At 44.5% G+C, this 27,375-nt stretch overlaps 1 protein-coding gene across 1 annotated transcript; it reads left to right on the top strand.

Annotated features, from left to right (window-relative positions):
* Positions 1-741: 741 nt before the first annotated feature.
* On the top strand, positions 742-27,259 carry LOC132396383 (protein FAM180A). Its single transcript, XM_059973908.1, has 3 exons — positions 742-1,074; positions 16,772-16,848; positions 25,722-27,259. The coding sequence occupies exons 1-3, from the start codon at positions 981-983 to the stop codon at positions 26,055-26,057; spliced, it is 507 nt and encodes a 168-aa protein (XP_059829891.1). The 5' UTR covers positions 742-980; the 3' UTR covers positions 26,058-27,259.
* Positions 27,260-27,375: the final 116 nt, after the last annotated feature.

The following is a 27,375-nucleotide window of genomic DNA, read 5'->3' as shown; positions in this document are numbered from 1 at the left end:
TTTGTTTTTAATTGTTTTACTTCCCATCTCTTTCTCCAAATTCTTCTCCCTAGGGCAGCTCGCCTGTTGCCAAGAGTGTCCAGGGCGTACTAATGCTTTCGCCTCACCTAACCCCAGTGTTAACACCCCACCCGCTCCTCACTGCAGGGACCCATGCTGAGGTCCACAGGTCTATGCCTCTTCATCCGCCAGCAGTTGCAGCCAAAGCTTTAAATGTGCCACATATTTACGCTGGGAGTTCTGAAGAGACTCCACTTTGGAGAGAGCTCTGTGATCCAGCTGGTAGAGCCACTACTTCACATGTATTCGATCCTGACCAGTTCAGTGGTGGGGAGGGGGAGGGAGTGTTGATCTGGAATGAAGTGGGATGTTTGGTGGCCGGCACAAATCCAGTGGGCTGAAGAGCCTGTCTGCATACTGTGCTTTCCATAGCTCAATACCTTATTTATGCGCCCTAAAATTTCCACTGTGAGATAAGTAAGCATTTTCCACTCTCACTCTGCGTTCCACACAGCACATCTCACGTATTCTGTTGCTAAGGTTGTAACCCTGCCAGAAACTTTGGGGGATTTAGTGACTGGAAGCAGAGCTGAGTGAGAGAGAGAGAGAGAGAGAGAGAGAGAGAGAGAGAGAGAGAGAGAGAGAGAGAGAGAGAGAGAGAGAGAGAGAGAGAGAGAGAGAGCGAGAGAGAGAGAGAGAGAGAGAGAGAGAGAAAGAGAGAGAAAGAGAGAGAGAGAGAGAGAGAGAGAGAGAGAGAGAGAGAGAGAAAGAGAGAGAGAGAGAGAGAAAGAGAGAGAGAGAGAGAGAGAGAGAGAGAGAGAGAGAAGCCCCTAATGCTTGCCAGGACCTCGTCTTGAATTTCAGTCAGAGTTAGCTGCAGCAGACCTCGCCTTTCAAACGTGCTGATAAGCCAGTGTGTGGCAACAGAAGAAGGGCAGGGAGAGTCCAGTGTGCTGTAAGCTCTCAGGACAGGGCAGAGGATGAGGACGGGAGTTCTACTGTGTGGGTCGCACACCATATGCCCCTCGGTCATCGTGAGGCTGTGCATGATCATCACCCTGTTCCACATCACAGGTAAGCTCCACCACCAGCCTTTTTCCTGAAGTGTCTGTGTGGGTAGTGCCAGCGCTTGTTAATTGCTAAGTGCCGTCGAGCGGTTGGGGGGAGCTGCCACCTGGCACCACACCAGTTCATCAGGTGAAGGTGCCCCCACAGTGCCTGCAGGAAGGTAATCTCAGTCTTTTGACGGTTTAGGCTCTGTTCATTTCTCTCAAGGACATGGAAGAAGCAGATGTTTTTATTTATTTGTTGATCCAATAGTTGCCTGGTCACCACACAGGCACAAACATTTAAGTGCAAAATTATTCAATTTGGGGAATTTAAGTTCCCCACAGCTGCTGCGGGTGGGACTTGCATCTCTCTGGATTACCAGCCAAGCTGTGGGGATGTCCTCCGAAAGATAAGGGTAGGTTCAACATCAACCTGCTTAGTTTGACCAAATGTACTCTAATTTCCAAAACAAGTGACTCTCAGGTTTAAATTACTGACTAAATGCTACCTGCCAATTATTGGATTAGTTAGCCTTATGACTGACCACTGCCATTAACTATGATGATGTCCAGTTTTTGCTTTCTAACAGTATTCAAACGCATTAGTACTGTATATTTTTATCCAATTTCTTAGCAAGAGGGGACATAGGATCAGAAGATGTAGAATCCTTGTGGGAAGGGTTAAGAAATTGCTAGTCTAAAAGGGCTGTGATGGGAGTTATGGGCAGGCCTCTAAACAGCAGTCAGGAGGTAGGGTAAATGAGAGATAAAAGGGCAATGGTACTCTAGTCATAGGGGATTTCAATATGCAGGTAGGTTGCTGTGAATCCCAAGAGAGGGAATTTGTAGAATGCCTATATGAGATGGCTTTTACAGCAGCTTTTGGTTGAGCCCACTAGGGAAAAGACAATTCTGGATTGGGAATTGTGTAATAAACCAGATTTGATTAGGGGATCAAGGTAAAAGAACTGAGGAGATGGTGATCATAATATGATAGAATTCACCCTGCAGTTTGAGAGGGAGAAGCTAAAATCAGATGTATCAGTATGGCAGTGGAGTTAAGGCAATCACAGAGGCATGAAAGAAGAGCTGGCCAAAGTTGATTGGAAGGGAACACTAGCAGGAATGATGGTGGAACAGCAATGGATGGTTTTTGGGAGCAATTCGGAAGCTACAGGATAGATACATCCCAAAGAAGAGTTAGTCCAAAGGGAGAATGAGGCAACAGTCTGACAAGCGAAGTCAAAGACAGAACAAAAGCAAATGGGAGAAATTATTTTAAAAATCAGTGGGAAGCTAGATGATTGGGATACTTTGAAAAACCAACTGAAAACCAGTGCAACTAAAAGGAGAAAAACATGAAATATGAAGGTATGTTGGCTGATAATATAGAAGAGGATACCAGATATCTTTTCAGATATCTTAAAGAGGTGAGATTGGATATTGGTCCTGTTGTGTATCTAATATTTCAGTAATATTTGAGTAATATTGTAAATATTTTGTTTGAATAAGCATTCTGTATTGATTATATAATGCATTGTTGGTTATATGTAAAAATACGTAAATGATATACATCAGTAAGCTGCCACATCCTATGTACATAGAACTTAAGAACACAAGAAATAGGAGCAGGAGTAGGCACCTGGCTCGTCAATCCTGTTCCATCATTCAATAAGATCATGGCTGATCTGACCATGGACTCATCTTCACCTACCTGCCCCATAACCTTTAATTCCCCTACTATGCAAAAATTTATCCAACCTTGTCTTAAATGTCTGAGGTAGCCTCCATTGCTTCTTTGCAGAGAATTCCACAGAATCATCACCCTCTGGGAAAAGCAGTTCCTCCTCATCTCCATCCTAAATTTCCTTCCCCAAATCGTGAGGCTATGTCCCCTAGTTCTAGTCTCACCTACCAGTGGAAACAACCTTCCTGTCTCTAGCTTATCTATTCCTTTCATAATTTTATACGTTTCTATAAAATGTCCTCTCATCCTTCTGAATTCCAGCGAGTACAGTCCCAGGCGACTCAATCTCTCCTCATTGTCTAACCCCCTCATCTCTGGAATCAACCTGGTGAACCTCCTCTGCACTGTCTCCAAAGCCAGTATATCCTTCCTCAAGTATGGAGACCAGAACTGCACGCAGTACTCCAGGTGCAGCCTCACCAGTACCCTGTACAGTTGCAGCATAACCTCCCTGCTCTTAAATTAATCCCTCTAGCAATGAAGGCCAACATTCCATTGCCTTCTTGATTGCCTGTTGCACCTGCAACCCAACCGTTCGCGATTCTTGCACAAGTGCTTCCAGGTTCCTCTGCACAGCAGCATGCTGCAATCTTTTAACATTTAAATAATAACCTGATTTTCCGCTTTTCCTTCCAAAGTGGATGACCTCACATTTACCACCATCGTACTCCATCTGCTAAACCCTTACCCACTCACTTAACCTATCTCTGCAGACTCTCCATATTCTCTGCACAATTTGCTTTTCCACTCAATTTAGTGTCAAAAGTAAACTTAGATACATTACACTCAGTCCCCTCTTCCAGATTGTTAATGTACATTGTGAACAGTCACGGGCCCAGCATCGATCCCTGAAGCACACTGCTCACTGATTGCCAACCAGAGAAACATCCATGTATCCCACCTCTCTGCTTTCTGTTGGTTAACTAATCCTCTATCCATGCTAATACATCACCCCCAACTCTGTGCATTCTTATCTTATGTATAAGCCTTTTATGTGGCACCTTATTGAACGCTTTCTAGAAATCCAACTAAATAATGTCCACCTATTCTGCTCTATCCACTACGTTTGTTATAACCTCAAAGAACGTCAGTAAGTTTGTCAAACAGGACCTGCCTTTGCTGAATTCATGCTGTGTCTGCCTGATGGATCCATTTCTTTCCAGATGCCTCACTATTTTTTCTTTAATGATAGCTTCAAGCATTTTCCCAACTACAGATGTTAAACTAACTGGCCTATAGTTACCTGCCTTTTCCCTGCAGCCTTTTTTGAACAGTGGTGTGACACTTGCCTTCTTCCAATCTGCTGGGACCTGTCCGGAGTCCAGAGAAATTTGGTGAGCTATCAACAAAGCCTTTACAATAACCTCTGCCATTTCTTTCAATACCCTGGGATGCATTCCATCAGGACCAGGGAACTTGTCTAGCTTCAGGCTCCCAAGTTTGCTCAGCATTACCTCTTTAGTGACAGCTATTGTATTGAGGTCCTCACCTCCCCTCGCATCCATAACATCTCTCTTCGGCATGTTAGACATGTCCTCCACCATGAAAACTGACACAAAATAGTCATTCAAAGCCTCGGCCATTTCCTCATTACCCAATATCAGTTCTCATCCTCCAAGGGACCTACATTCACCTTAGCCACCCTTTTCCACTTTATATAATTATTAAAACTCTTACTATCCATTTTTATATCTTGTGCTAATTTATTTTCATAATCTATCTTCCCTTTCTTTATTCTCACTTAGTGGTTCTTTGTTGTTTTTTAAAGCTTTCCTTATCTTTCGGTTTGATCCCTTTCTTTATTTCCTTCGTTGTCCGTGGCTGGCTCCGCACTCCCCACCCTGACTGTCCTCACTTTTAATTGGAATATACTTCTGTTGAGCACTATGAAAAATATCTTTGAAAGTCTTCTACTGTTCCTCAACCGTCCCACCATATAGCCTGTGTTCCCAGTCACCCCTATCCAACTCCTCCCTCATCCTGTTGCGTTTCCATTGTTTGGGCATAATGCTCTGGTTTTAGATCAAACTATTGCACCCTCCATTTGTACGAGAAACTCAATCATACTGTGATCACTCTTTTCAAGAGGATCCCTGACTACAAGATTGCTAATTTTACCTGTCTCATTGCACAGGACCAGACCCAAGATAACACGTTCCCTTGTAGGCTCAGTAACATGCTCTTCAAGAAAGCTATGACGTATGCATTCTATGAAGCCCTCCTCAAGACTGCCTCGACCAACTGGATTCACCCAATCTACGTGCAAGTTAAAGTCCCCCACGATCACTGCTGTTCCGTTCTTACATGCCTCAGATATTTCTCAGTTTATTGCCTGTGCCACTGTAATGTTATTCAGTGGCCTGAGGACAACTCCCACCAGCGATTTTATTTCCCTTTTTATTCCTAATCTCTACCCAGGTGGATTCAACACTCTGCTCCTCCGATCTTATATCGTCTCTTATTATCACCCTGATTTCATCTTTAATTAAGAGCGCTATCCCACCTCCCTTCCCTTCCTGCCCATCCTTCTGTATTACCCGATATCCTTGGATAATTAATTCCCAATCTTCTCCAGCTGCAACCACGTCTCTGTAATGGCCACTAACTCATTCCTCTTTGTATTGATTTGTGCCACAAGTTCACTGACCATATTTTGAATACTACAGGCATTCAGATAAAGTGCCCTTGCACTCTCTGTGCTTTTAAAATCTAGTCATCTTCATCTCTTATGCACTTGACTTTTCTGCAGTCCACCCTCTCCTTTTAAACTTTTGCCTTTATTTTATCTTTATTCATACTTATCTCTTTTTCTTTATCCATACTTCTCCAATCTGTTGAACCCACTCCCCTGCTATTTAGTTTAAAGCCCTATCTGCAGCCCTAGCTTTGCAATTTACCAGGATGCAGGTCCCATCACATTTCAGGTGGAGCCTGTCCCAATAGAATAGCTCCCCCCCCCCCACCTTTTCCAATACTGGTGCCAGTTTCCCATAAATCCAAACCCACTTCTCCCACACCAATCCTTGAACCACACATTTAACTCTCTAATCTTCTTGATTCTGTGCCAATTTGCATGTGGCACAGGTAGTAATCCAGAGATTACCACCATTTTGGTTCTGCTTTTTAATTTAGCCTCTAGCTGCTCAAATTCCCTCAGTAGAACCTCTTTCCTCATTCTACTCATGTCGTTGGTACCCACATGGACAATAACAACTGGATCTTTCCCCTCCACTGCAAATTCCTCTGCAGGTCAGATAAGATGTTCCAAACCCGGGCACCAGGCAGGTAACACAGCTTTCAAGACTCTCTATCCCTGCGACAGAGAACTCTGTCTATTCCTCTGTCTGTACCATCCCCAATTATCATGACATTTCTCTTCTCTCCCCCATCTTGAATGGCTCCCTGAACTACAGTGCCACAGTTATGTTGCTCATCCTTCCTACAGCCCCCACTCTCATCCGCACAGGGAGCAGGAATCTCAGACCTGTTGGACAAGCTCAAGGGCTGGGGCTCCTCCAGCACGGTCTCTTGGATCCCACCACCCGCCTCACTTGCAGTCACACCCTCTTATCCCTGAACACAGTCTGAATTTGAGCCAGCTAATCGAATGGGTGTGACTACCTCCTGAAACAGAGAATCCTGGTAACTCTCCCCCTCCCTCATGCGCCACATGTTTGAAGCTCAGATTCCAGGTCATCAACTTTGAGCCTGAGTCCCTCGAGCAGCCAACGCTTGCTGCAGATGTGTTCACCAGGAACCATAATGGGGTCCACCAGTTCCCACATCACGCAGCTACCTGATCCTGCATCTTCTCTACTTTATTTAATTTGTTGTAGTCTGGTGACACTCTCATCCAACCACAACAAAACATTTACCCACTACTCACCTGCACCTCCTCACCGAAGGCTCTTGAGCCAAAGTCAGTAAACTCCACTCTCTCTACCGGTAAACTATACCGCAAAGTGATTCTTAGTCCCGCTTTGTCAGGCTTATAACAACTTTGCCATTATACTAATTATTGGTTCACTTTTTTCTTTTTAAAACATGCCGTGCCTCTATTACCGCTGGTGCTAATGAACTGCTTATGCAAAGGCAGAAAAAACGGCTACCCAAAACAAGGGATAGGCCAGAAAAAAATCCCTTCGCAGCCCCAGTAAGTTATATAAGCAGCTGCTAAAGTAGATCAAAACAATGCTACAGGCCAAACCAACCAAATCTCTTTATTTCAAGTGAGAAAGCGAAGCTAAACAAATTATCTCTTTGTTCCTTGTTTTCCTTTCAATTAGTTTTATGATTTTGAGTTACAAAACGTAACAGTGGCAATGAGAAAGTTTCAAATGAACCTGAGATGAATACCTACTTGTTGAAAAGCAACAAAACATTCGAGTTTTTAAAAAAGGACAGCGAGACATTTGAGTTTTTAAAAAAAGACAGCATAGCACATGCTTCTTCAAAAAAGAGTACATAGCTGAGTTGAAAAAAAGATAGAAAACAAAATCACAGGTTCAGAAGCAGTGAATACCAGGCTATAATAATCATAAATTTAAAAAGAAGTAGAAATAGCTGGCCATGTCAGAATGATATACACTTTAGATTGCACAAGATATAACTGGATATAGTATACTAAGCAGATTGAGAAGTACTTTAAAGCAAATTGAGTAGCCAATGAGAAACCAGTTTTGCAGAGTGCATTCGGCGGAAAAGCATACAATTTGCTTCGAAGTTTGACTGCTCCAACCAAACCAGCCAAAATGAGCTACGCTGATATCATGAAAGTAATGCAGGAACATTTAGAACTGAAACCACTGTTGATTGCAGAACTCTTTAGGTTTTGTAAGCAGAATCAAAAGGAAGGGGAGTCCATTCAGCGCACATGGCAGAATTGAAGAGATTGTCTGAGCGCTATCAGTTTAGTGGTGGGATTAACGATGCACTGGGAGATTATTTCATTTGAGGAATCTTATAAGAAAGCATTCAAAAACAGCTCCTAACTGTAACAAAACTTACATTTAAATGAATAGTTGAAATAGTTTTATCAATAACAGACAGAAATGCAATTGACCAGTGCAAACCGGAGTGAAGGGAGTCAGGATAGGATAGATGGTAAAAAGCAAAGACAGTGTGCAGTCAGACTGTCAGGAAGGGCAGGCAGACGACAGGACAAAATTGCAACTATCAGGGTGAATATCAGCACATTAGGGATACAGAGTCAAGTAGGGTAACAAATACAGTACTCACATGCATAGAGTATAAGAAATAAGGTGGATGATCTTGTTGCATTATTACAGGTTGTCATGTATAATGACGTGGCCATCACTGAATCGTGGCTGAAGGACGGTTGTTTTTAGGAGCTGGATGTCCAAGGTTACATGTTGTATTTGAGGAATAGGAAGGTAGACAGAGAGCGTGATGTGACTCTGTGGTAAAGAATAATATCAAATCAGTAGAAAGATATGACATAGGATCAAAATATATTGAAACCCTGTGTGTTGAGTTAAGAAACTGCAAGGGTAAAAGGACTCTGAAGGCAGTTATATACAGGTCTCCCTACAGTGGCTGGGATGTGAACCACAGATTACAATGGGAAGTAGAAAAGACATGTCAGAGAGGCAATGTTATGATAGTCATGGGAGATTTCAACATGCAGGTCAATTGGGAAAATCAGGTTGGTAATGGATCTCAAGAGAGAGAGTTTGTTGAATGCCTAAGAGATGGCTTTTTAGAGCAGTTTGTCGTTGAGCCTACTCGGGGATCAGCTATACTGGATTGGGTGTTATGTAATGAAGGGGAGATGATTAGGGAGCTGAAGGTACAGGAACCCTTAGGAGGCTGTGATCACAATATGATTGTGTTCAACTTGAAATTTAATATGGAGTAAGTAAGGTCTGATGTGACAGTATTTCAGTGGAATAAAGGAAAATACAGTGGTATGAGAGAGGAGTTGGCCAAAGTAAATTGGAAGGAGCTGCTGGCAGGGATATCGGCAGAGCAGCAATGGTGTGAGTTTCTGGGGAAAATGAGGAAGGTGCAGGATAGATGTATTCCAAAAACAAGGAAATACTCAAATAGCAAAATAGTACAACTGTGGCTGACAAGGGAAGCCGAAACTAATGTAAAAGCAAAAGAAAGGGCATGCAACAAAGCAAAAATTAGCGAGAAGGTAGAGGATTGGGAAGTTTTTAAAAACCTGCAGAGAACAACTGAAAGAATCATTAGAAGGGAAAAGATGAAATATGAAAGCAAGCTAGCAAACTATATCAAAGTGGATAGTAAAGGCATTTTCAAGTGTGTAAAAAATAAAAGAGAGATGAGAGTGGATATAGGACCATAAAAAAATGAAGCCAGAGAAATAATAATGAGGGACAGGAGATGTCAGATGAACTAAATGAGTATTTTGCAACAGTCTTCATTGTGGAAAATGCTAGCAGTGTGCCAGAGGTTGAAGGGTGTGAGGGAAGAGAAGTGAGTGCAGTTAGTATTTCAAGGGAGAAGGAGCTCAAAAAGCTGAAAGACCGAAGGGTACATAAGTCACATGGACCAGATGAACTGCACCCCAGGGTTCTGAAAGAGATCGTGGAGGCATTCGTAATTATCTTCCAAAATTCATTGGACTCTGGCATGGTGCAAGAGGACTGGAAAATTGGAAATGTCACTCCACTCTTTAAGAAAGGAGGAAGACAGCAGAAAGGAAATTATAGACCAGTTACTCACACCTCAATAATTGGGAAGATGTTGGAGTCAATTGTTAAGGATGAGGTTATGGAGTACTTGGTGACATAGGGTAAGATAGGTCAAAGTCAACATGGTTTCCTTAACGGAAAATCAGGCCTGACAAACCTGTTGGTTTCTTAGAAGAGATTACAAGAAGGATAGATAAAGGAGATAGAGTGGATGTTATATATTTGGACTTTCATAAGGCCTTTGAAAAAGTGCCACACATGAGGCTGCTTACCAAGTTAAAGGCCCATGAAAAGTTTCTGGCATCGTTAGAGGATTGGCTGATTGGTAGGAGCCAGGGAGTAGGAATACAAGGATCCTTTTCTGGTTGACAGCCAGTGACTAGTGGTGTTCTGCAAGGGCTGGTGTTGGGACAGCTTCTTTTCACACTGTAGATCAATGATTTAGATGATGGAATAGATGGCTTTGTTGCCAAATTCGCAGATGATACAAAGATTGGTGGAGGGCCAGGTAGTGTTGAGGGAACAGGACTTAGACAGATTAGGGGAATGGACAAGAGAGTGGCAAATGAAATACAATGTTGGAAAATGCATGGTCACGCACTTTGCTAATAGAAATAAATGTGCAGATTGTTTTCTAAACAGGGAAAAAATCCAAAAATCTGAGATGCAAAGGGGGTTTGGAGTCCTTGTGCAGAACACGCTGAAGGTTAACTTGCAGGTAGAGTCAGTGGTGAGGAAGGCAAATGCAATGTTAGCATTCATTTCAAGAGGTCTAGAATACGAGAGCAGAGATGTGATGTTGAGGCTTTATGAGGCACTGGTGAGGCCTCACCTTGAGTATTGTCAACAGTTTTGGGCTTCTCATCTAAGAAAAAATGTGCTGTCATTGGAGACAGTTCAGAGGAGATTCACAAGGATGATTCTGGGAATGAAAGGGTAATCATATAAGGGATGTTTGATTGCTCTGGGTCTGTACTCACTGGAATTTAGAAGGATGAGGGGTGATCTCATTGAAATTTCTTGAATGTTGAAAGGCCTAGACAGAGTAGATATGGAAAGGATGTTTCCCATGGTGGAGAGTCTCGGACAAGAGGTCACAGCCTCAGGATAGAGTGGCGTCCATTTAAATCAGAGATGCAGAGACATTTCTTTAGCCAGAGGGTGGAGAATTTGTGGAATTTGGAACCACAGGGAGCTGTGGAGGCCCGACCATTGGGTGTATTTTAGGCAGAGATTGATAGGTTCTTGATTGGACACAGCATCAAAGGTTATGGGGAGGCCAGGGAGCGGGGTTGAGGAGGGGAAAAGAGGATCAGCTATGATTAAATGGTGTAGCAGACTCGATGGGCCAAATAGCCTAATTCTACTCCTGTCTTATGGTTTTAATTAAAATGGAATTGGACACTGGCTCAGCTGTTTCAGTGATTCCACAAAATGAGTTTGAATGGCATTTCAAAGATTCTGAACTGAAGCCTGCAGATATCCAACTACAAACTTAAACTTAAACTGGAGAGAAGATAACTCCTGTGGGAATGACATTCATAACAGTGAACTACAACCAACGAGCCACATTGGGCTTGTATGTAGTAAAAACAGGAGCATTGAGGGTTGTGAGAGGCCAAGACAACTACAACTTGATTGGAGATCCATCCACCATTTGCACGTCACATTCCCTGTAACAGAGTCAACTGAAAGTGAATTACGAAAGGCACAGCCACTTTCAAGGATAGCATTGGAAAACTCAAACATATCAAGGGTAAAGAAGTGTTAAATGAAAATGCCACACCCAAGTTTTGCAAAGCCTGTCTGCTTCTTTATACTATCCATGATAAAGCAGCCATTAAGCTAGATTGTCTGGAGGCTGAAGGAATTCCTTCAAAATTAGGTGGAGCCCATGGACAATGCCAGTGATCTCAGTCACCAAGATGAATGGGTCTGTCAGGATCTGTGGTGATTTTAAGGTCACCGTCAACCCAGTACTGAAAACAGATCAATACCCTCTGCCCAGGATAGAGGGTATCTTTGAAAGTTCAGAGCATGGATCAATACGTGGCATTATGATATTATAGCCATCAGAGAGAGTTGGTGCAGGAGGGGCTGGACTGGCAGCTCAGTGTTCTGGGTCTCTGTTGTTTTAGACGCAACAGGGATTAAAGAGGGAGAAGCGGTGTTACTGGAGAAAATGTCGTGGCGGTGCTCCGTCAGGACAGACGAGACAGCTTGTTTGGTGAGGCTTTATGGCCAGAACCAAAGAATAATTAATGTATGGAATGCACTGCCCGAGTCAGTGGTGGAGGCAGATACACTAGTGAAATTTAAGAGACTACTAGACAGGTATATGGAGGAATTTAAGGAGGGAGGTTATATGGGAGGCAGGGTTTAAGGGTTGGCACAACATTGTGGGCTGAAGGGCCTGTACTGTGCTGTACTATTCTATGTTCTATGGCCACGTAATTAGGGCTACATTACAAACCACCCAACAGTCTGAGGGATTTAGAGGAACAAATTTGTGGGAAGGTTGCAGACTGTTGCAAAGAACATAAGGTTGTTATAGCAGTTGATTTTAATGTTGCACACATTGACTGGGCCTCCCACACTTTGAAAGGACTAGATGGGATAGAGTTTGTCAAACGTGTACAGGAAGGTTACCTTCATCATTACGTAGAAGTCCCAATGAGAGAGTGTGCGATATTTGATCTGCTATTAGGTAATGAGACAAGGCAGGTGACAGAAGTCTGTGCAGGGGAACACTTTGCATCTAGTGATCATAATGCCATTAGTTTTGAAGTACATATGCAAAAATATAAGCCTGAATGCAGGTTAAGATTCTAAATTGGAAAAAAGCCAATTTTATTGGTACCAGAAAGGATCTGGCATGTGTGGATTGGGACAGGTCGTTTTCTGGCAAAGGTGGACTTAGTAAGTGGGAGGCCTTCAAAAGTGAAATTTTGAGAGTACAAAGCTTGTGTGTCAGAATAAAAGGTAGAGATAACAGATTTGGGGAACCTTGGTTTTCAACAGATATTGAGGATCTAGTTAAGAAAAAAAGGAGGTACTGTACTTAGCAGGTAAGAACAAATGAGGTACTTATGGAACATAGGAAATGCAAGAGAACACTTAAGAGAGAAATCAGGAGGGCTAAAAGAAGGCATGAGGTTGCCCGAGCAGATAAAGTGAAAGAGAATCCCAAGGGTTTCAACGGATATGTAGAAAAGATTGCAAGGGACAAAAATGGTCTTTTGGAAGATCAGAATTGTAATCTATGTATGGGGCCAAAAGAAGCAGTGGAGATCTCAAACGGATGTGTTGTATCTGTACTTACGGAGTAGCTGGATACAGAGTCTATAGATGAGGCGAAACTGCAGTGAGGTCACAGACTCTATACAGAGGAGGAGTTTGCTATCTTGAGACAAATTAAGGAGCATAAATCCCCAGGATTGCGGGGTAGCCAATGTTATTCCATCTTTTTACAAAGAATCTAAAAATAAACCAGGAAAATATAGGCCATTGAGCCTGACATCAGTTATGGGAAAGTTATTGAAAGGTATTCTAAGGGACCGGATATATAGTACTTGGATAGACATGGACTGATAGGATAGTCAGCATGGCTTTGTGCATGGTAGGTCATGTCTAACCAAACAAAGAGTTTTTCGAAGAAGTTACCAGGAAGGCAAGACAATGCATGTTGTCTGGTTGGACTTTAAGGCATTTGACAAGGTCCCACATGGGAGGCTGGTCTAGAAGGTTCAGTCACTCAGCATTCAAGGTGAGGTAGTAAATTGGATTAGACACTGGTTTGTGGAAGAAGCCAGAGAGTGGTAGTAGCTGGTTACCTCTCTGACTGGAGGCCTGTGACTAGTGGAGTGCCGCAGGGATCATTGCTGGGTCCATTGTTGTTTGTCATCTATATCAATGATCTGGATGATAATGTGGTTAACTGAATCAGGAAATTTGCAGATGACACCAAAATTGGGGATGTACTAGACAGCAAGAAAGACTATCAGAGATTGCAGCAGGATCTGAGTGGTTGGAAAAATGGGCTGAAAATGACAGATGGAATTTAATGCAGACAAGTGCGAGGTTTCGCACTTCCGTCTGACCAATCAGGGTCGGTCTTACACAGTGAATGATAGGGCACTGAGGAGTGTGGGAGAGCAATGGGATCTGGGAATACAGGTCCATAATTCATTGAAAGTGTGGCACAGGTAGATAGGGTCGGAAAGCTTTCGGCACATTGGCTTTCCTTTCATAAAACAAAGCACTGAGTACAGGAGATGATATTTTATGTTGAAGCTGTATAAGACATTGGTGAGGCATAATTTGGAGTATTGTGTACAGTTTTGGTCACCTGCCTGCAGAAAAGATGTAAATAAGGTTGAAACGGTAGAGAGAAAATTTACAAGGACGTTGCCAGAACTGAGTTATAAGAAAAGATTGAATAGGTTAGGACTTTATTCCTTGGCATGTAGAAGATTGAGAGGAGATCTGATAGAGGTATACAAAATTATAGGAGGTATAGATAGGGTAAATGCAAGCAGGCTTTTTCCACTGAGGTTGGGTGGGACTACAACTAGAGATCATGGCTTAAGGGTGAAAGGAGAGGTTTAAGGGGAACATGAGGGGAAACCTCTTCACTCAATGGGTCTTGAGAGTGTGGAATGTGCTGCCAGTGTAAATGGTGCATGTGAGCTACATTTCAATGTTTAAGAGAAGTTTGGATTGGTACAGGGATGGCAGGGCTATGGTCGATGGAAGTAGGCAGTTTAAATGGTTCAGCATGGACTAGATGGGTCAAAGGTCCTGGTTCTACACTGTTGTTTCCTATGATTCTATGACTCTATGACTAGCCCCAGGGTTCTGAAAGAGGTGGCTGAAGAGATTGTGGCAGCATTGGTAATGATCTGCTAAGAATCACTAGATTCTGAAATGGCTCCTGAGGACTGGAAAATTACACATGTCACTCCACTAGTTAGCTTGACTTCAGTGCTGGAGAAGATGGAGTGCTGGAGTCTATTACTAAGGATGAAGTTTCAGGGTACTTGGAAGCACATGATACAAGTCTACAAGTCAGCATGGAAATTTGGGGAAATTAAGGGCAAATTTGGCTCAACAGATCTGTTGGAATCTTTTGAGGAAATAACAGGCAGGATAGACAAAGGAGAGTCAGTGGATGTTATTTACTTGGAATTTTAGAAGGCTTTTGACAAGATGCCACACATGAGGCTGCTAGACAAGATAAGAGCCCATGGCATTATAGGAAAGATACCAGCATGGATGGAAGATTGGTTGATTGGCAGGAGGCAAAGAGTGGGAATAAACAGGGTTTTTTTCTGATGGCTGCTGGCAACTAGTGACGTTCCTCAGGGGTCAGTGTTGGGATTGCTCCTTTTCATGTTATATATCAATGATCTGGATGACAAATTGATGGCTTTGTGGACAAGTGGCCAAGTTTCTTGAGTGGAGGGGCAGATGATGTTGAGGAGGTAGGGAGTCTGAAGAAGGACTTAGACTAGTTAGGAGAACAGGCAACGAAGTGGCCATTGGAATATAGTGTAGGGAAGTGCATGGTTGTGTATTTTCATAAAAGGAATAAAGGCTTACACTATTTTCTAAAAGGGAGAAAATTTGGAAGTCAGAGGTGCAAAGCAACTTGGGAGTCTTCCTGCATGAAGGTCTAAAGGTTAGCTTGCCGGATGAGTCAGGGGTGAGGAGGGCAAATGCAATGTTAGCATTCATTTCAACAGGACTAGAATATGAAAGCAAAGATGTAATGATGAAGCTTTATAAGGCGTTGGTCAGACCACACTTAGAGTATCATGAGCAGTTTTGGTCCCCATATCTGTTGGAGAGCATTCACAAGGATTATCCTGGGAATGCAGGCACTAACGTATGAAGACGTACAAACCAGCTGGATGAACTCAGCAGGTCGGGGAGCATCCGTTGAAAGGAGCAGTCAACGTTTCAGTCTGAGACCCTTCGTCAGGACTGACGAAGGAGGGGGCAGGGGCCCCATAAAGAAGGTGGGAGGGAGGGGGGAAGGTGCCGGGTGAAAAACCAATCAGGGGAAAGATCAAGAGGTGGGGGAGGGGAAGCAGGGAGGGGATAGGCAGGAGAGGTGAAGAAGGAATGTAAGGGGAAAGCACTATGGGTAGTAGAAGAAGGCAGAATCAAGAGAGAGGTGATAGACAGCTGGAAGAGGAGACAGAGTGAAGGTGGGATGGGGGAAGGGAGAGGGAGAGAATTACCAGAAGTTGGAGAATTCGATGTTCATCCCAAGGGGCTGGAGACTACCCAGACGGTATATGAGGTGTTGCTCCTCCAACCTGAGTTTGGCCTCATCATGGCAGTAGAGGAGGCCATGTATGGACGTATTTGAATGGAAATGTGAAGCAGAGTTGAAGTGGGTGGCAACCGGGAGATCCTGTCTGTTGTGGCAGATGGAGCGGAGGTGCTTTGTCATTGTATTTATTCACTAATTGAAATTACTGAGTATTTATTCCTGAGAATATTTATTCACTTACATTAATTACTAACAATTAATCAGCAAAATTAATCACTGACAGATTTAGGGCAGAGGCTTGCTGGGGTTTGCTGACTGACTGACTGACCTGGGGTTGTTAATGTGTGTCAGATTTTTCCCCGCTAACTGTGCTGATCCACATGGTTCAGTGTGAGCTGCCCCCAACCGGTATCAGCACAGGGAGGTGCTTCCCTCTCCTGTCTGTTAGTGAGGGGCCTGGCGCAAATACTAACAGAAAGATACAGGCAGTCGTGGGACAACTGGGTCTCGTTGCCTTGGGGTGATCAGGACTCTTCACTGGAGAGAATGGAGAATGAGGAGACGAGTACACGTTTGGCTGGTGCGGTGTGCTTGTATTTGAGGGTTCAGTAGACACTTAGCGTGAATAGTCTCAATGATCCATCTATGTACATTATTTGTCCTGCACACCCAGCTCCACGTGTACAATGCCCGTTCTTCCTCGCTGGCTTCACACTGCTCAGATGCTTGGAGTTACCATTGTTTCCTTTGTGTCTGTCTGCGACTCACAGCAAAGCCTTACATCGCCTCACACAGAAACCGCCTGCTCAGTTCTGGCCAGTGACAATGGTGCCAAACACACCGAAGGCTCATTCATTCTGATGGGCTCAGCATGCACAGGAGTGCAGGACCATTCTTCATTACCAGACTTGAGTAGCCCTCAGAACACAAGGCAGTGCTATCCAGTGTCTGTACTGGATCTAAGGTTATCACAAAAAACAAATTAATCAACATTGTGAATGTTGTTTGATTGCAGATTCAATCTGGACAAAGCATGACGAAAAAAGAATTATTTTTCTACAGGATGAAGCGGATGCCTATCTGATGTATGAGGTAAAGTCTCTCAGCGTGGTGTGTACATCGCCAGAACCAGGCTCCAGCAAGCACACGACAGAAGACATCGTGATACACAGACCTACTGAGAACACAGTAACAACACTTCCCCCCAGACTGCTGCCAGTGCGCACGGCGAAGTGCCAGTGTAGCTCCTGCAGAGACGTACAGGCACTCTGTGTGGAATACCATGCTCCTGAATCTCACACTCTGACTGGAAACTCACAATTCAGACCGTTTTACTGACGGTGTCTGCAGCTGCTAGCTCTTTACCTTACACTTTGTTCTGCATTGCCATTATTTGACCTTATAACGATCTCAGTATCTCAGTACACGTGTATCTCAGTACACGTGACAATAATAAACCGATTCCAATTCTCACAGGCAGTCACAACCACCACGGCCACCCTGGACAGCAATGGGTCCAGGGTTCCCAATTCCCAATTGCTCACCCACAAAACGCTGGAGGAACTCAGCAGGCCAGGCGGCATTTATGGAAAAGAGTATAATCAACATTTTGGACTGGAACCCTTCATCAGGACAATCCTGAAGGGTCATGTCGACTGTACTCTTTTCCACAGACACTGCCTGGCTTGCTGAGTTCCTCCAGCGTTTTGTGGGTGTTGCTTGGATTTCCAGCATCTGCAGATTCTCTTGCCCAACCACTCCCACCAGTTCCATGCCATCTCCTCACTTGATGCCTTCTTGAATGGAGATGTGGTGCCTCTCCTACCATCGAACATTCTTGTTCCTGAGCAGCCAACCCTGGGACACACTCTGCTCCGTCCAGTCGGTTTCAATCCACTTCATTTTCCCAGATTATAGACAGCCGGAATTATGGATATTGGACTTTATGTAAATTCTCCTGAATATTCTTAAAGCAGATGTCTAGAATGTTTCCTAGCATTCATTGATGACTGGATACAATATATATTGTCTTAGTTTAATAATGGGTCGTGTTAGGGTGATCCATAGCAGGTAACGCATGGAAGTTACTGCAGAAGACGTACATCTCTGACACAGAGAAATCAGCTGACAGAGAGTCTCAGGAACATAGACCAGACCAGAACACAGACCAGAACCCTTTTACCACTATATACTATCTGATATCATTACATTTTATACCCTTAACGTAGCCTTCTATACTGTACACTGAAACGTTTTCTGATTTTCTCCTGCAGAACTTATTTTTACACAGTTGTAGAAGCTCAAAATCCTGTTATTTAATGTTACTTGTCATTCTGCTGCATTTTGTGATCACTTAACCCTTAAGCTCTCTGTCCCAGACTCATTCTCTTTACAAGTAAAGACTTTACAAGATTCTGCTCAAACTAACATCAAATCTAACCTTCTCAATTAACCACAAACTGATTACTTTTTCCTTGGATTGTTTATTTCTCAGTAGCATGTAGATTTGCTGAGAACTTAAGAAATATCTGTTTAAGATGCTGCTTTTGTTTGTCCACTTGAAAAACATTTGATTTAATTTTCCTGTCCCCCCCAGTCATTACCTACACTTTTCATTAAGGGCTAAACACAAGTCCCAGATGGCATTGAACTAAAATGAATTCTTCAAACTGACTATGAAATTATTAACTACTCCTTCCTCACACACATACACACCCAAATACTCAGAGCCAAATATTTGCAGGCACACTCCGAGACACACAGACACAGACACATACAAACACACAGACACAGACGCACACACAGACACATACAAACACACAGACACACACACAGACACATACAAACACACAGACACAGACACACACACTGACACATACAAACACACAGACACACACACACAGACACATACAAACACACAGACACAGACACACACACTGACACATACAAACACACAGACACACACACACAAAGACACAGACACTCACACACACACAGACACATACAAACACACAGACACATGCAAACACACAGACACACACACACAGATACATACAAACACAGACACATACAAACACGCGGACACAGACGCACACACACACAGACACATACAAACACAGACACAGACACATACAAACACATAGACACAGGCGCACACACACACAGACACATACAAGCACACAGACACAAACGCACACACACACAGACACATACAAACACACAGACACAGACACACACACACACAGACAGACAGACGCACACATACAGACACATACAAACACACAGACACAGGCACACAGACACAGACACACACACACAAACACACAGACACAGACACTATGAGCACGACACACAAAGCTACACTTTTACAGATAGGTGGGTGTACATAGATAGAGGGTGCTCATGGTGAATGAAGAGACAACATACGGACGTCTGGCTGTCACAGAGCCCCTCTGCTACAGATGTACAGCTGTGCAAACTCAGTAGCTGACTCAGACACTCACACCAATGTATATCCACAGAAACAAATTTGCACTCATGGAAGCCACAGAATCAGGCCCTTTGGCCCATCTGGTCCATACTGACCAAGTTGATGAACTGAATTTGTCCCACTTGCTGACAATTGGCCCATCTCCCTCTAAACCTTTCACATCTACATCTGTCCAAAATTATTTTAAATGTCTTCATTGTACTCACCACTACCACTTCCTCTCGCAGCTCGTTCTGTACAGACACCATCCTCTGTCTGAAGAAGTTGTCCCTTGGGTCTCCTTTAAATCTTGCCCATAAGACTTTCCTTCTAGTTTATGGGCTCTTTCCCCGGGCAAAAACTTGTGACCATCCACCCTGCCCATGTTCCTCACAATTTTACACACCTCAGACACTTCAGCCCACAGAGCTGAACACTGATGTAAGCTCACGCAACCTCACAAACTCAACACAGGGACAATGCACACACAGTCACATAATTCTGCTTATAAATGCACACCACACTCAGATTCACAGGTAATGTGTGCAAAATGCCTCGTGTGCTCCCACAGATCTCGGGAAGCTGTGAAAAACAATGAAACCGCATTAATCATGGTCACAAACATTCACACTGACGGACAGATACAGGCCAGGAACTTCCTTACAGCAGAATGTGCCCACATACACAGCCTGGAGACGTTCACAGGGCACTGCATCCACACACACACACATGCACGCACTCCGACACACATGTTTACATGTCACAGACATGCGTGCCCAAAGGTACGCATGCTCACAGATACAAATACACTGCGTACCTGCAGCTACACAAGTGCTCAGATACACTCACATGTGTAAATACACACACGCACATTCATAGATACACTTACAAACTCACAGACACTCTTGCTCACAAATGTACAAGCTGAAAGACCAAAGAACTTACAGATACACAAAAACAGACACACACGTTCACACTCAGAGACACACACTCAAAGGCACTTGCTCACAGATGCACACAATCAGACAAATAGACAGATATAGTGTTATTTACACAAATAAAAGCACGCACAGACACTGTATGTCAAGATTTTATAGGAGAAGCTACTACCAATGTACAAAGTGGATCGTTAGGAGTCTCTGCATTATACAAGTTCTGAACACAGCTATCAGACACAGTAGATTCTCCATTAATGAATGAGGGTGTACTGTACTCTGAAGTACTAAATCTTTCTTTTGGAAGAAAGGACACAATTTTATAAAGTGATCCAACATTTCTGTCAGAATGCACCATATCATGAAGGTATTAAATGTGACCTTGGTTCACAGCTCTGTGGGTCTAACACAGCGCACAGAATGAGTGACAGTACTGAACCTCTCACACATCATCACTGTGTTGTCAAACTGCCTCTGTCACGAAAGTGGAGAGCGGCCAGTGAGGGAGTGGAGCTTTGAGGCTTTGGCTCGAGAGGGTTTGGCAGTTGGACTGTGCAAACAAGTCAATCCAGATTTGAATAGCTCAGATTCAGCAGAAAGCAGCTGATTGGGCAATCGAAAATGGAGAAGCTCAAAGAAATAAAAAGAGGGGTAGGTAGCTCAAGCAGAGCGGCCAGTGAAGGAGTGGAGCTTTAACTCGAGAGGTTTTGGTGAGAAGAGGCAGAGGATGAGCTTGCTCCCAGAGAGGTGCTGTGTAAGTTTCTTTAATTAATTTAGGAGTTGGTAATGGAGGTAGTAGATAGGGTAGTCCAGTGTTCTGACTGTAGTATGTGGGAAGTCAGAGACAGCACAATTGTCTCTGATTACTCCACCTGCAAAAGGTGCATCCAGCTGCCGCTCCTGACAAACCAAGTTAGGGAACTGGAGCTGGAGCTGGATGAACTTTGGATCATTCGTGAGGCAGAGGCAGTAATAGATTGGAGTTTCAGGGACCCCTAAAAGTCAGGAGACAGGTAACTGGGTGACTGTCAGGAGAGGGAAGGGGAATAGACAGGAAGAGCAGAGCACCCCTGTGGCCGTTCCCATCAACAATAAGTATACCGTTTTGGATACTGTTGGTGGGGACGACCTACCAGGGACAAGTTGCAGTGGTTGCATCTCTGGCACCGAGACTGGACCCTCAGCTCAGAAGGGAAGGAGGGAAAAGAGAAGAGCAGTAGTGATAGGGGATTTAATAGTTAGGGGGACAGATAAGAGGTTCTGTGGGAGAGATTGAGAATCCCGGATGATCTGTTGCCTCCCTGGTGCCAGGGTCTGCGATATCTCAATCGAGTTCTCGGTATTCTCAAGAGAGAGGGTGAGCAGCCAGATGTCGTGGTCCACGTGGGGACCAATGACATAGATAGGAGTAGGGATGAGGTCCTGAAGAAGGAATATGGGGAGATAGGAAAGTAGTTAAAAAACAGGACCTCAAGAGTGGTAATCTCGGGATTGCTGCCTGTGCCACGAGACAGAGCGGGTAGGAACAGGAAGTTATGGCAGAAGAATGCATGGCTGAGGAGTTGGTGAAGGGGGCAGGGGTTCAGATTTCTGGATCATTGGGATCTCGTCTGACCTGTACAAAAAGGACGGGATGCACCTGAACTGGAAAGGGACTGCAGGCGGGTTTGCTAGAGCTGTTGGGGAGGGTTTAGACTAGTTTGGCAGCGGGGTGGGAATCAGAATGTGAGTGCAGAGATTAGGGCAGAAGGACAAGGGCATGAGTTCTGAGTTGGTGAGGAAGGACAGGCAGGGGACAAGACATAAATGTAGCCAGTTAAAGGGGTTGAAATGTGTCTATTTCAATGCTAGGAGTATTAGGATTAAAGGGAATGAATTTAGATCGTGGATTAGTACATGGAACTATGACATTGTGGCCGTTACTGAAACTAGGCTGGAGGAAGGGCAGGATTGGCTGATGCAGGTACTGGGGTTTAGGTGTTTTAAAAGGATTAGGATGGGAGGAAGAAAAAGAGGGGATAGTATCACGGCTATAGAAAGGGAGGACGCTGTAGAGGGAGCGTCCACTGGGTCGGACTGGGTGGAAGTCAGAAATAGGAAGGGATCAATCTCTGTGCTGGGAGTAGTCTATAGGCCCCCAAATAGCCCTCGGGACACCGAGGAGCAGAGAAGCAGGCAGATTTTAGAATGGTGCACAAAATACAGGGTTGTAGTTATGGGTGATTTCAACTTCCCTCATATTGACTGGCACCTCCTGAGTGCAAGGGGGATAGATGGGGCTGAATTTGTCAGCTGTGTTCAAGAGGGATTCCTGACATAGTATGTGGACCGGCCGATGAGAGGAGAGGCTATACTGGATCTAGTTCTGGGTAATGAACCTGGTCAGGTGACAGACCTCTTGGTGGGGGAGCATTTTGGTGAGAGTGACCACAAATCCCTTACCTTCAGCATAGCTATGGTAAAGGATAAAAACAGACAAAATGGTAAAGTGCTTAACTGGGGAAGGGCTAACTATGAAGGGATGAGGCAGGAGCTAGCGAGAGTAAATTGGAAACAGATGTTCAAAGGGGAAAGCACAGAAGTAATGTGGAGCAAGTTTAGGGACCACTTGAGCTGGGTTCAGGATAGGTTTGTTCCACTGAGACAAGGAAAAAATGGCAGGAAAAGGGAACCGTGGCTGACGAAACACATGAGGCAACTCGTCAAGAGGAAGAAGGAAGCGTATGGTAGATATAGAAGCAGGAGGGACTCATGAGAAATATAGGGTAGCCAGGAAAGAGCTAAAGGAAGGACTTGGGAGAGCTTGAGGGGGCGTGAGAAGACCTTGGCATGTAGGGTTAAGGAGAACCTCAAGGTGTTCTATACATATGTGAAGAACAGAAAGATGATGAGAATGAAGGCAACATGTGCCTGGAGGTGGAGGAGGTTGGGGAGGTCCTAAATGAATTCTTAGCTTCAGTATTCACAAGTGAAAAGGACCTTGATCAGGGTGAGGTCGAAATAGAAAAGGCCTGAGTGCTGGACAGTGTGGAGATTACAGAAGAAGTGTAGGATCTTCTTAAAAACATCAAGATTGATAAGTCCCCAGGGCTGGATGTGATACACCCCAGGGTGCTGTGGGAAGTGAGAGAAGAGATCGCTGGAGCAGCAGCTATGATCTTTGAATCCTCTTTGGCTGCAGGGGAGGTGCTGGAGGATTGGAGAATGGCAAATGTAGTTCCCTTGTTTAAAAAGGTAAAAGGGAGAATCCTAGGAACTATACACCTGTGAGTCTTACATCGGTGATCTGCAAACTATTGGAAAGGATTCTTAAGGATAGGATCTACGAGCATTTGGAGAAGTACAGTCTACTCAAGGATGGTCAACATGGCTTTGTGAAGGGAAGGTTGTGCCTCACAAGCCTAATTGAGTTTTTTGAAGAGGTAACAAAAGAAATTGATGAGGATAGGGCAGTAGATGTGGTCTACATGGATTTTAGCAAGGCATTAGCAAGACAAGGTCCCCCACTAGAGATTCATCCAGAAAGTCGTGAGGCATGGGATCAGTGGAACCTTGGCTGTTTGGATAAAAAAATTAGCCTAAAGGAAGAAAGTAGAGGGTAGTAGTGGAAGGAAAGTATTCTGCCTGGAGGTCGGTGAGTAGTGGAGTGCTGCAGGGATCTGTCCTGGGACCCTTGCTATTTGTGATTTTTATAAATGACCTGGATGTAGAGGCCGAAGGATGGGTGAATAAGTTTGCGGATGACATGAAGATTAGTGGAGTTGTGGATGGAGCTGCAGGTTGTTGAAGGTTACAAGAGGATATAGACGGGCTGCAGAGTTGGGCAGGAAAATGGTAGATGGAGTTCAATCCAGAAAAGTGTGAGGTGATGCATTTTGGAAGGACAAACCAGAAGGCTGAGTACAGGGTTAGTGGTCGGTTACTTAAGAGTGTGGATGAACAGAGGGACCTTGGGGTTCAAATCCATACATTCCTCAAGGTCGCTGCACAGGTTGATAGGGTAGTTAGGAAGGCCTATGGGTTGCTAGGTTTCATTAACAGGGGGATTGAGTTCAAGAGTAGAGAGGTCATGTTGCAACTCTACAAATCTCTGGTGACACTACACTTAGAGTATTGTGTTCAATTCTGGTCACCTCATTATAGGAAGGATGTGGAAGCTATGGAGAGGGTGCAGAGGAGATTTACCAGGATGTTGCCTGGATTGGAAAACAAATCTTATGAGACAAGGTTAGCAGAGCTGGGACTTTTCTCTTTGGAGCGTAGAAGAATGAGAGGGGACTTGATAAAGGTCTACAAGGTTATGAGAGACATAGATAGGGTGGATAGTCAGTACCTGCTTCCCAGGGCATGAGTAGCAAACACCAGAGGGCATATGTACAAAGTTAAGGGAGGAAAGTTTAGGGGAGACATCAGGGGTAAGTTTTTTACACAGAGGGTTGTGAGTTCCTGGAATGACTTGCCAGGGATGGTGGTGGAGGTTAAATCATTAGGGGTATTTAAGAGCCTTTTGGACAGGCACATGGATGAAAGAAAAATGGAGGGTTATGGAGTAGTGTGGGTTTAGTGCTTTTTTTTAAGGATTATATGGGTTGGCACAACATGGAGGGCTAAAGGGCCTGTACTGTGCTGTGGTATTCTAGTGTCTAGTGTCTGCCTGTGTGGTCAAAGAAATAATGGTCCCCAATAACAGTCTTTCACTGATAGCCCTTTGTGTTCCTGGCTGTCTCCCTGCTGAAGTTATCCCAGTCTTCACAGGCCCTTCCACATCTTACCTTTCTCACTCGTCTCCACCCATCATTCACCTGTCACTGCCTCTTAAATATGCCATCCTTCCCTCCCCTAACCTAACACAGCGTGCCCAGCATCTCCTAGCCCTCTTCATGCACAAACACCTCGGCTTCTGTCTCACCACTCCCCTTTCCCTCTTTATGCTGACCATCTCCTACCTCCACCCCCTGTCCTGATGCAGGTTTTCAACCTGAAACATCAGCAATTTCTTTCTCCCCTCAGGAGCTGTTTGACCCACATCGTTCCTCAGGCAGATTGCTTGCTGCTCTCTGTCTGTGTGACCATCAGCAGCTTTCATTCCTGGGCATTTGCAGATGGGATTATCTGCCTGGGCACAGCAAAAGGAAGGCACACCAGCATTTTTACTCTCTTAGGAGGTTAAGGAGGTTCGGTTTGTCACCAAACACTCTCACAAACTTCTACAGATGTTAAAAGTTTGCTGACCAGTTACATCACGGTCTGGTACTGCAGTTTGTACAGGTACACAAGAAGCCACAGAGAGCAGTATACTGCACCAAGACATTACAGACACACCTTTCTCACAATCGGCTGTGCCATGCCATCCCCTGCATTGAAATGGGCCTCGTTCTTTGTTCTAGTTGTGAGCTCTCATTAAAAATTGTGCGTAATTTATGTTTGTCTTGGGGAATGCTGCTTGTCTAACGCTACGTGCCTGCGATGCTGTTGCAAGTAAGTTTTTCATTGCACCCATGCGTACCCGGGTTTGTGCATGTGAAGCAAACCGGATTTTGACTTTGCTGCTGTTTCCTCAGTTCTTGTCGGAGGGCTTGGTGATTGGGAAAAACCACACGATAACTCTGCAGGATGAGGAATTGTCTTCAACGCGTCCAGCCAAAACCTTCCACCGCATATTCAACACACGCATTCCAAGAACCCACTCCGGTATCACCAAGACCCTGGCCGAAGTGTCCAACATGGGAGAAGTGCTGGAAATGGACACTTTCGAGCAGCTGCTCTTGGCTTCGATCTTCAGCGCCCATCGAGCTCGGCACAGCACTGCGGAGAGTCGCCAGGACTGGGGCCAACTGTTCTGTCACCTGGTGGCTGCCATCACCTATGACCTGGCACAGCTGAAAGTCCTGTGTTAGACACCTGGCTGCTGGCCCCTTCCATCGCCCACAGCTACAACCCAGTTACTGCAAAGCAGGAAATGACAGACGGGGATTCTGGAATGGAAATGTTGGAAAGGCGGTTGTAGCTGTGGCGAGAGAAGGTGCCCGTGCCTCATTAAAGGAGTGGGAAGGTTAGGGGTAAACACATTTTAGCTTGCAGAGAAAGGGAGGGCAGTGGGAAGTGTGCTGGCCTTTGACAGCCAAAGAGATTATCTAATCTCCCCGGTGAAAAACAGGCAAGCGGGAACATCATCTGAATATGCCAAGTCACTCGACCAACATAAATACATAAACAATTTCAGACGATGGCAATCTGAAATAAAAACAGAAAATCTGTGGAGAGAGAATTGGTCAATGTATTGGGTTTGAGAGTCTTCAGATCTGGCAAAGAGAGAAAACATTTAGTTTTCAGCAGGAGAGATGGTGGGGAGGCGGGATACATGGCAAAAAGAGGGAATGTTTCTGATAAGATGTCTACATGGCTTAATGGGGAATGAATCTTTCAGTACTTGAAGGGAAAGTAAAGTACTGAACCAAGTTATGCCATTCCCTCTATTCTATACTTCCCTCCCTCGCCTTCGATCCTAGAGATCACTAACACATTTTTGCTCTTTCCTCAGTTCTGACAGTGTCTCCAACTTGAAACATTGACTGTTTATCTCTTTACAGATGCTGCCTGACCTGCTGAATGTTTCCAGCATTGTTTGTTTTTCTGCCCTCAACCTCTGTTGGGCTTTGATGGGAGAGCACTCGAGTGTGAAGCAGAGACTGAGACAGGGAGCTGCCCTGTCCCCGTCTCAGCTCTCACGTGCACCTCAGTCCAGCCATTGCCCAGTTGTGGCCTTTCACTCTCTCATCCATCTGCACCCTAAGATATGGTGCCTCACGGTTCCCTCTCCAAAGATGCTCCCTGCCCTATGATGCGCTCAGCGATTTGGTCATCCCATCAGTCTCCCCTCTCCAATGAATACTGCTGTTGTTGCAAAGATTCTTTCCCATAAAACCAGAGCTTATGTTGCCAGGCAACAGGCTGTTTCCATTGTTATGGCAAAGGTTTTAGTGTTTTACTCGTAAATCTGCTTGCTATGCACACTGAATGTAATGACAAAGGTCAGCCAGCCTGGATTCAATCTTACTTCGTTCCTTCCACTCACTATAAAACACATTTTCAATTTTATATCAACAACTTTGGAAGTGCTTCACTGACTGTAAACCACTCGGGGTCACTCTACGGTCAGCAATGGCTCTGTGTAAATACAAGTTCTTCCTCTTTAAAGCCAGACGATTCCCAGTT

This window comes from Hypanus sabinus, chromosome 7 (genome assembly GCF_030144855.1).
Source record: "Hypanus sabinus isolate sHypSab1 chromosome 7, sHypSab1.hap1, whole genome shotgun sequence".
Lineage (NCBI taxonomy): Eukaryota > Metazoa > Chordata > Chondrichthyes > Myliobatiformes > Dasyatidae > Hypanus > Hypanus sabinus.
This window is presented reverse-complemented; position numbering and strand designations above follow the sequence as displayed.

Excerpts from the sequence above, each read along its gene's own strand:
- LOC132396383 (XM_059973908.1), top strand. The coding sequence starts at position 981 with ATGAGGACGGGAGTTCTACTGTGTGGGTCGCACACCATATGCCCCTCG. Across the intron at positions 1,075-16,771 it reads CACCCTGTTCCACATCACAG|ATTCAATCTGGACAAAGCAT; the intron begins GTAAGCTCCACC and ends GTTTGATTGCAG. Across the intron at positions 16,849-25,721 it reads ATGCCTATCTGATGTATGAG|TTCTTGTCGGAGGGCTTGGT; the intron begins GTAAAGTCTCTC and ends CTGTTTCCTCAG.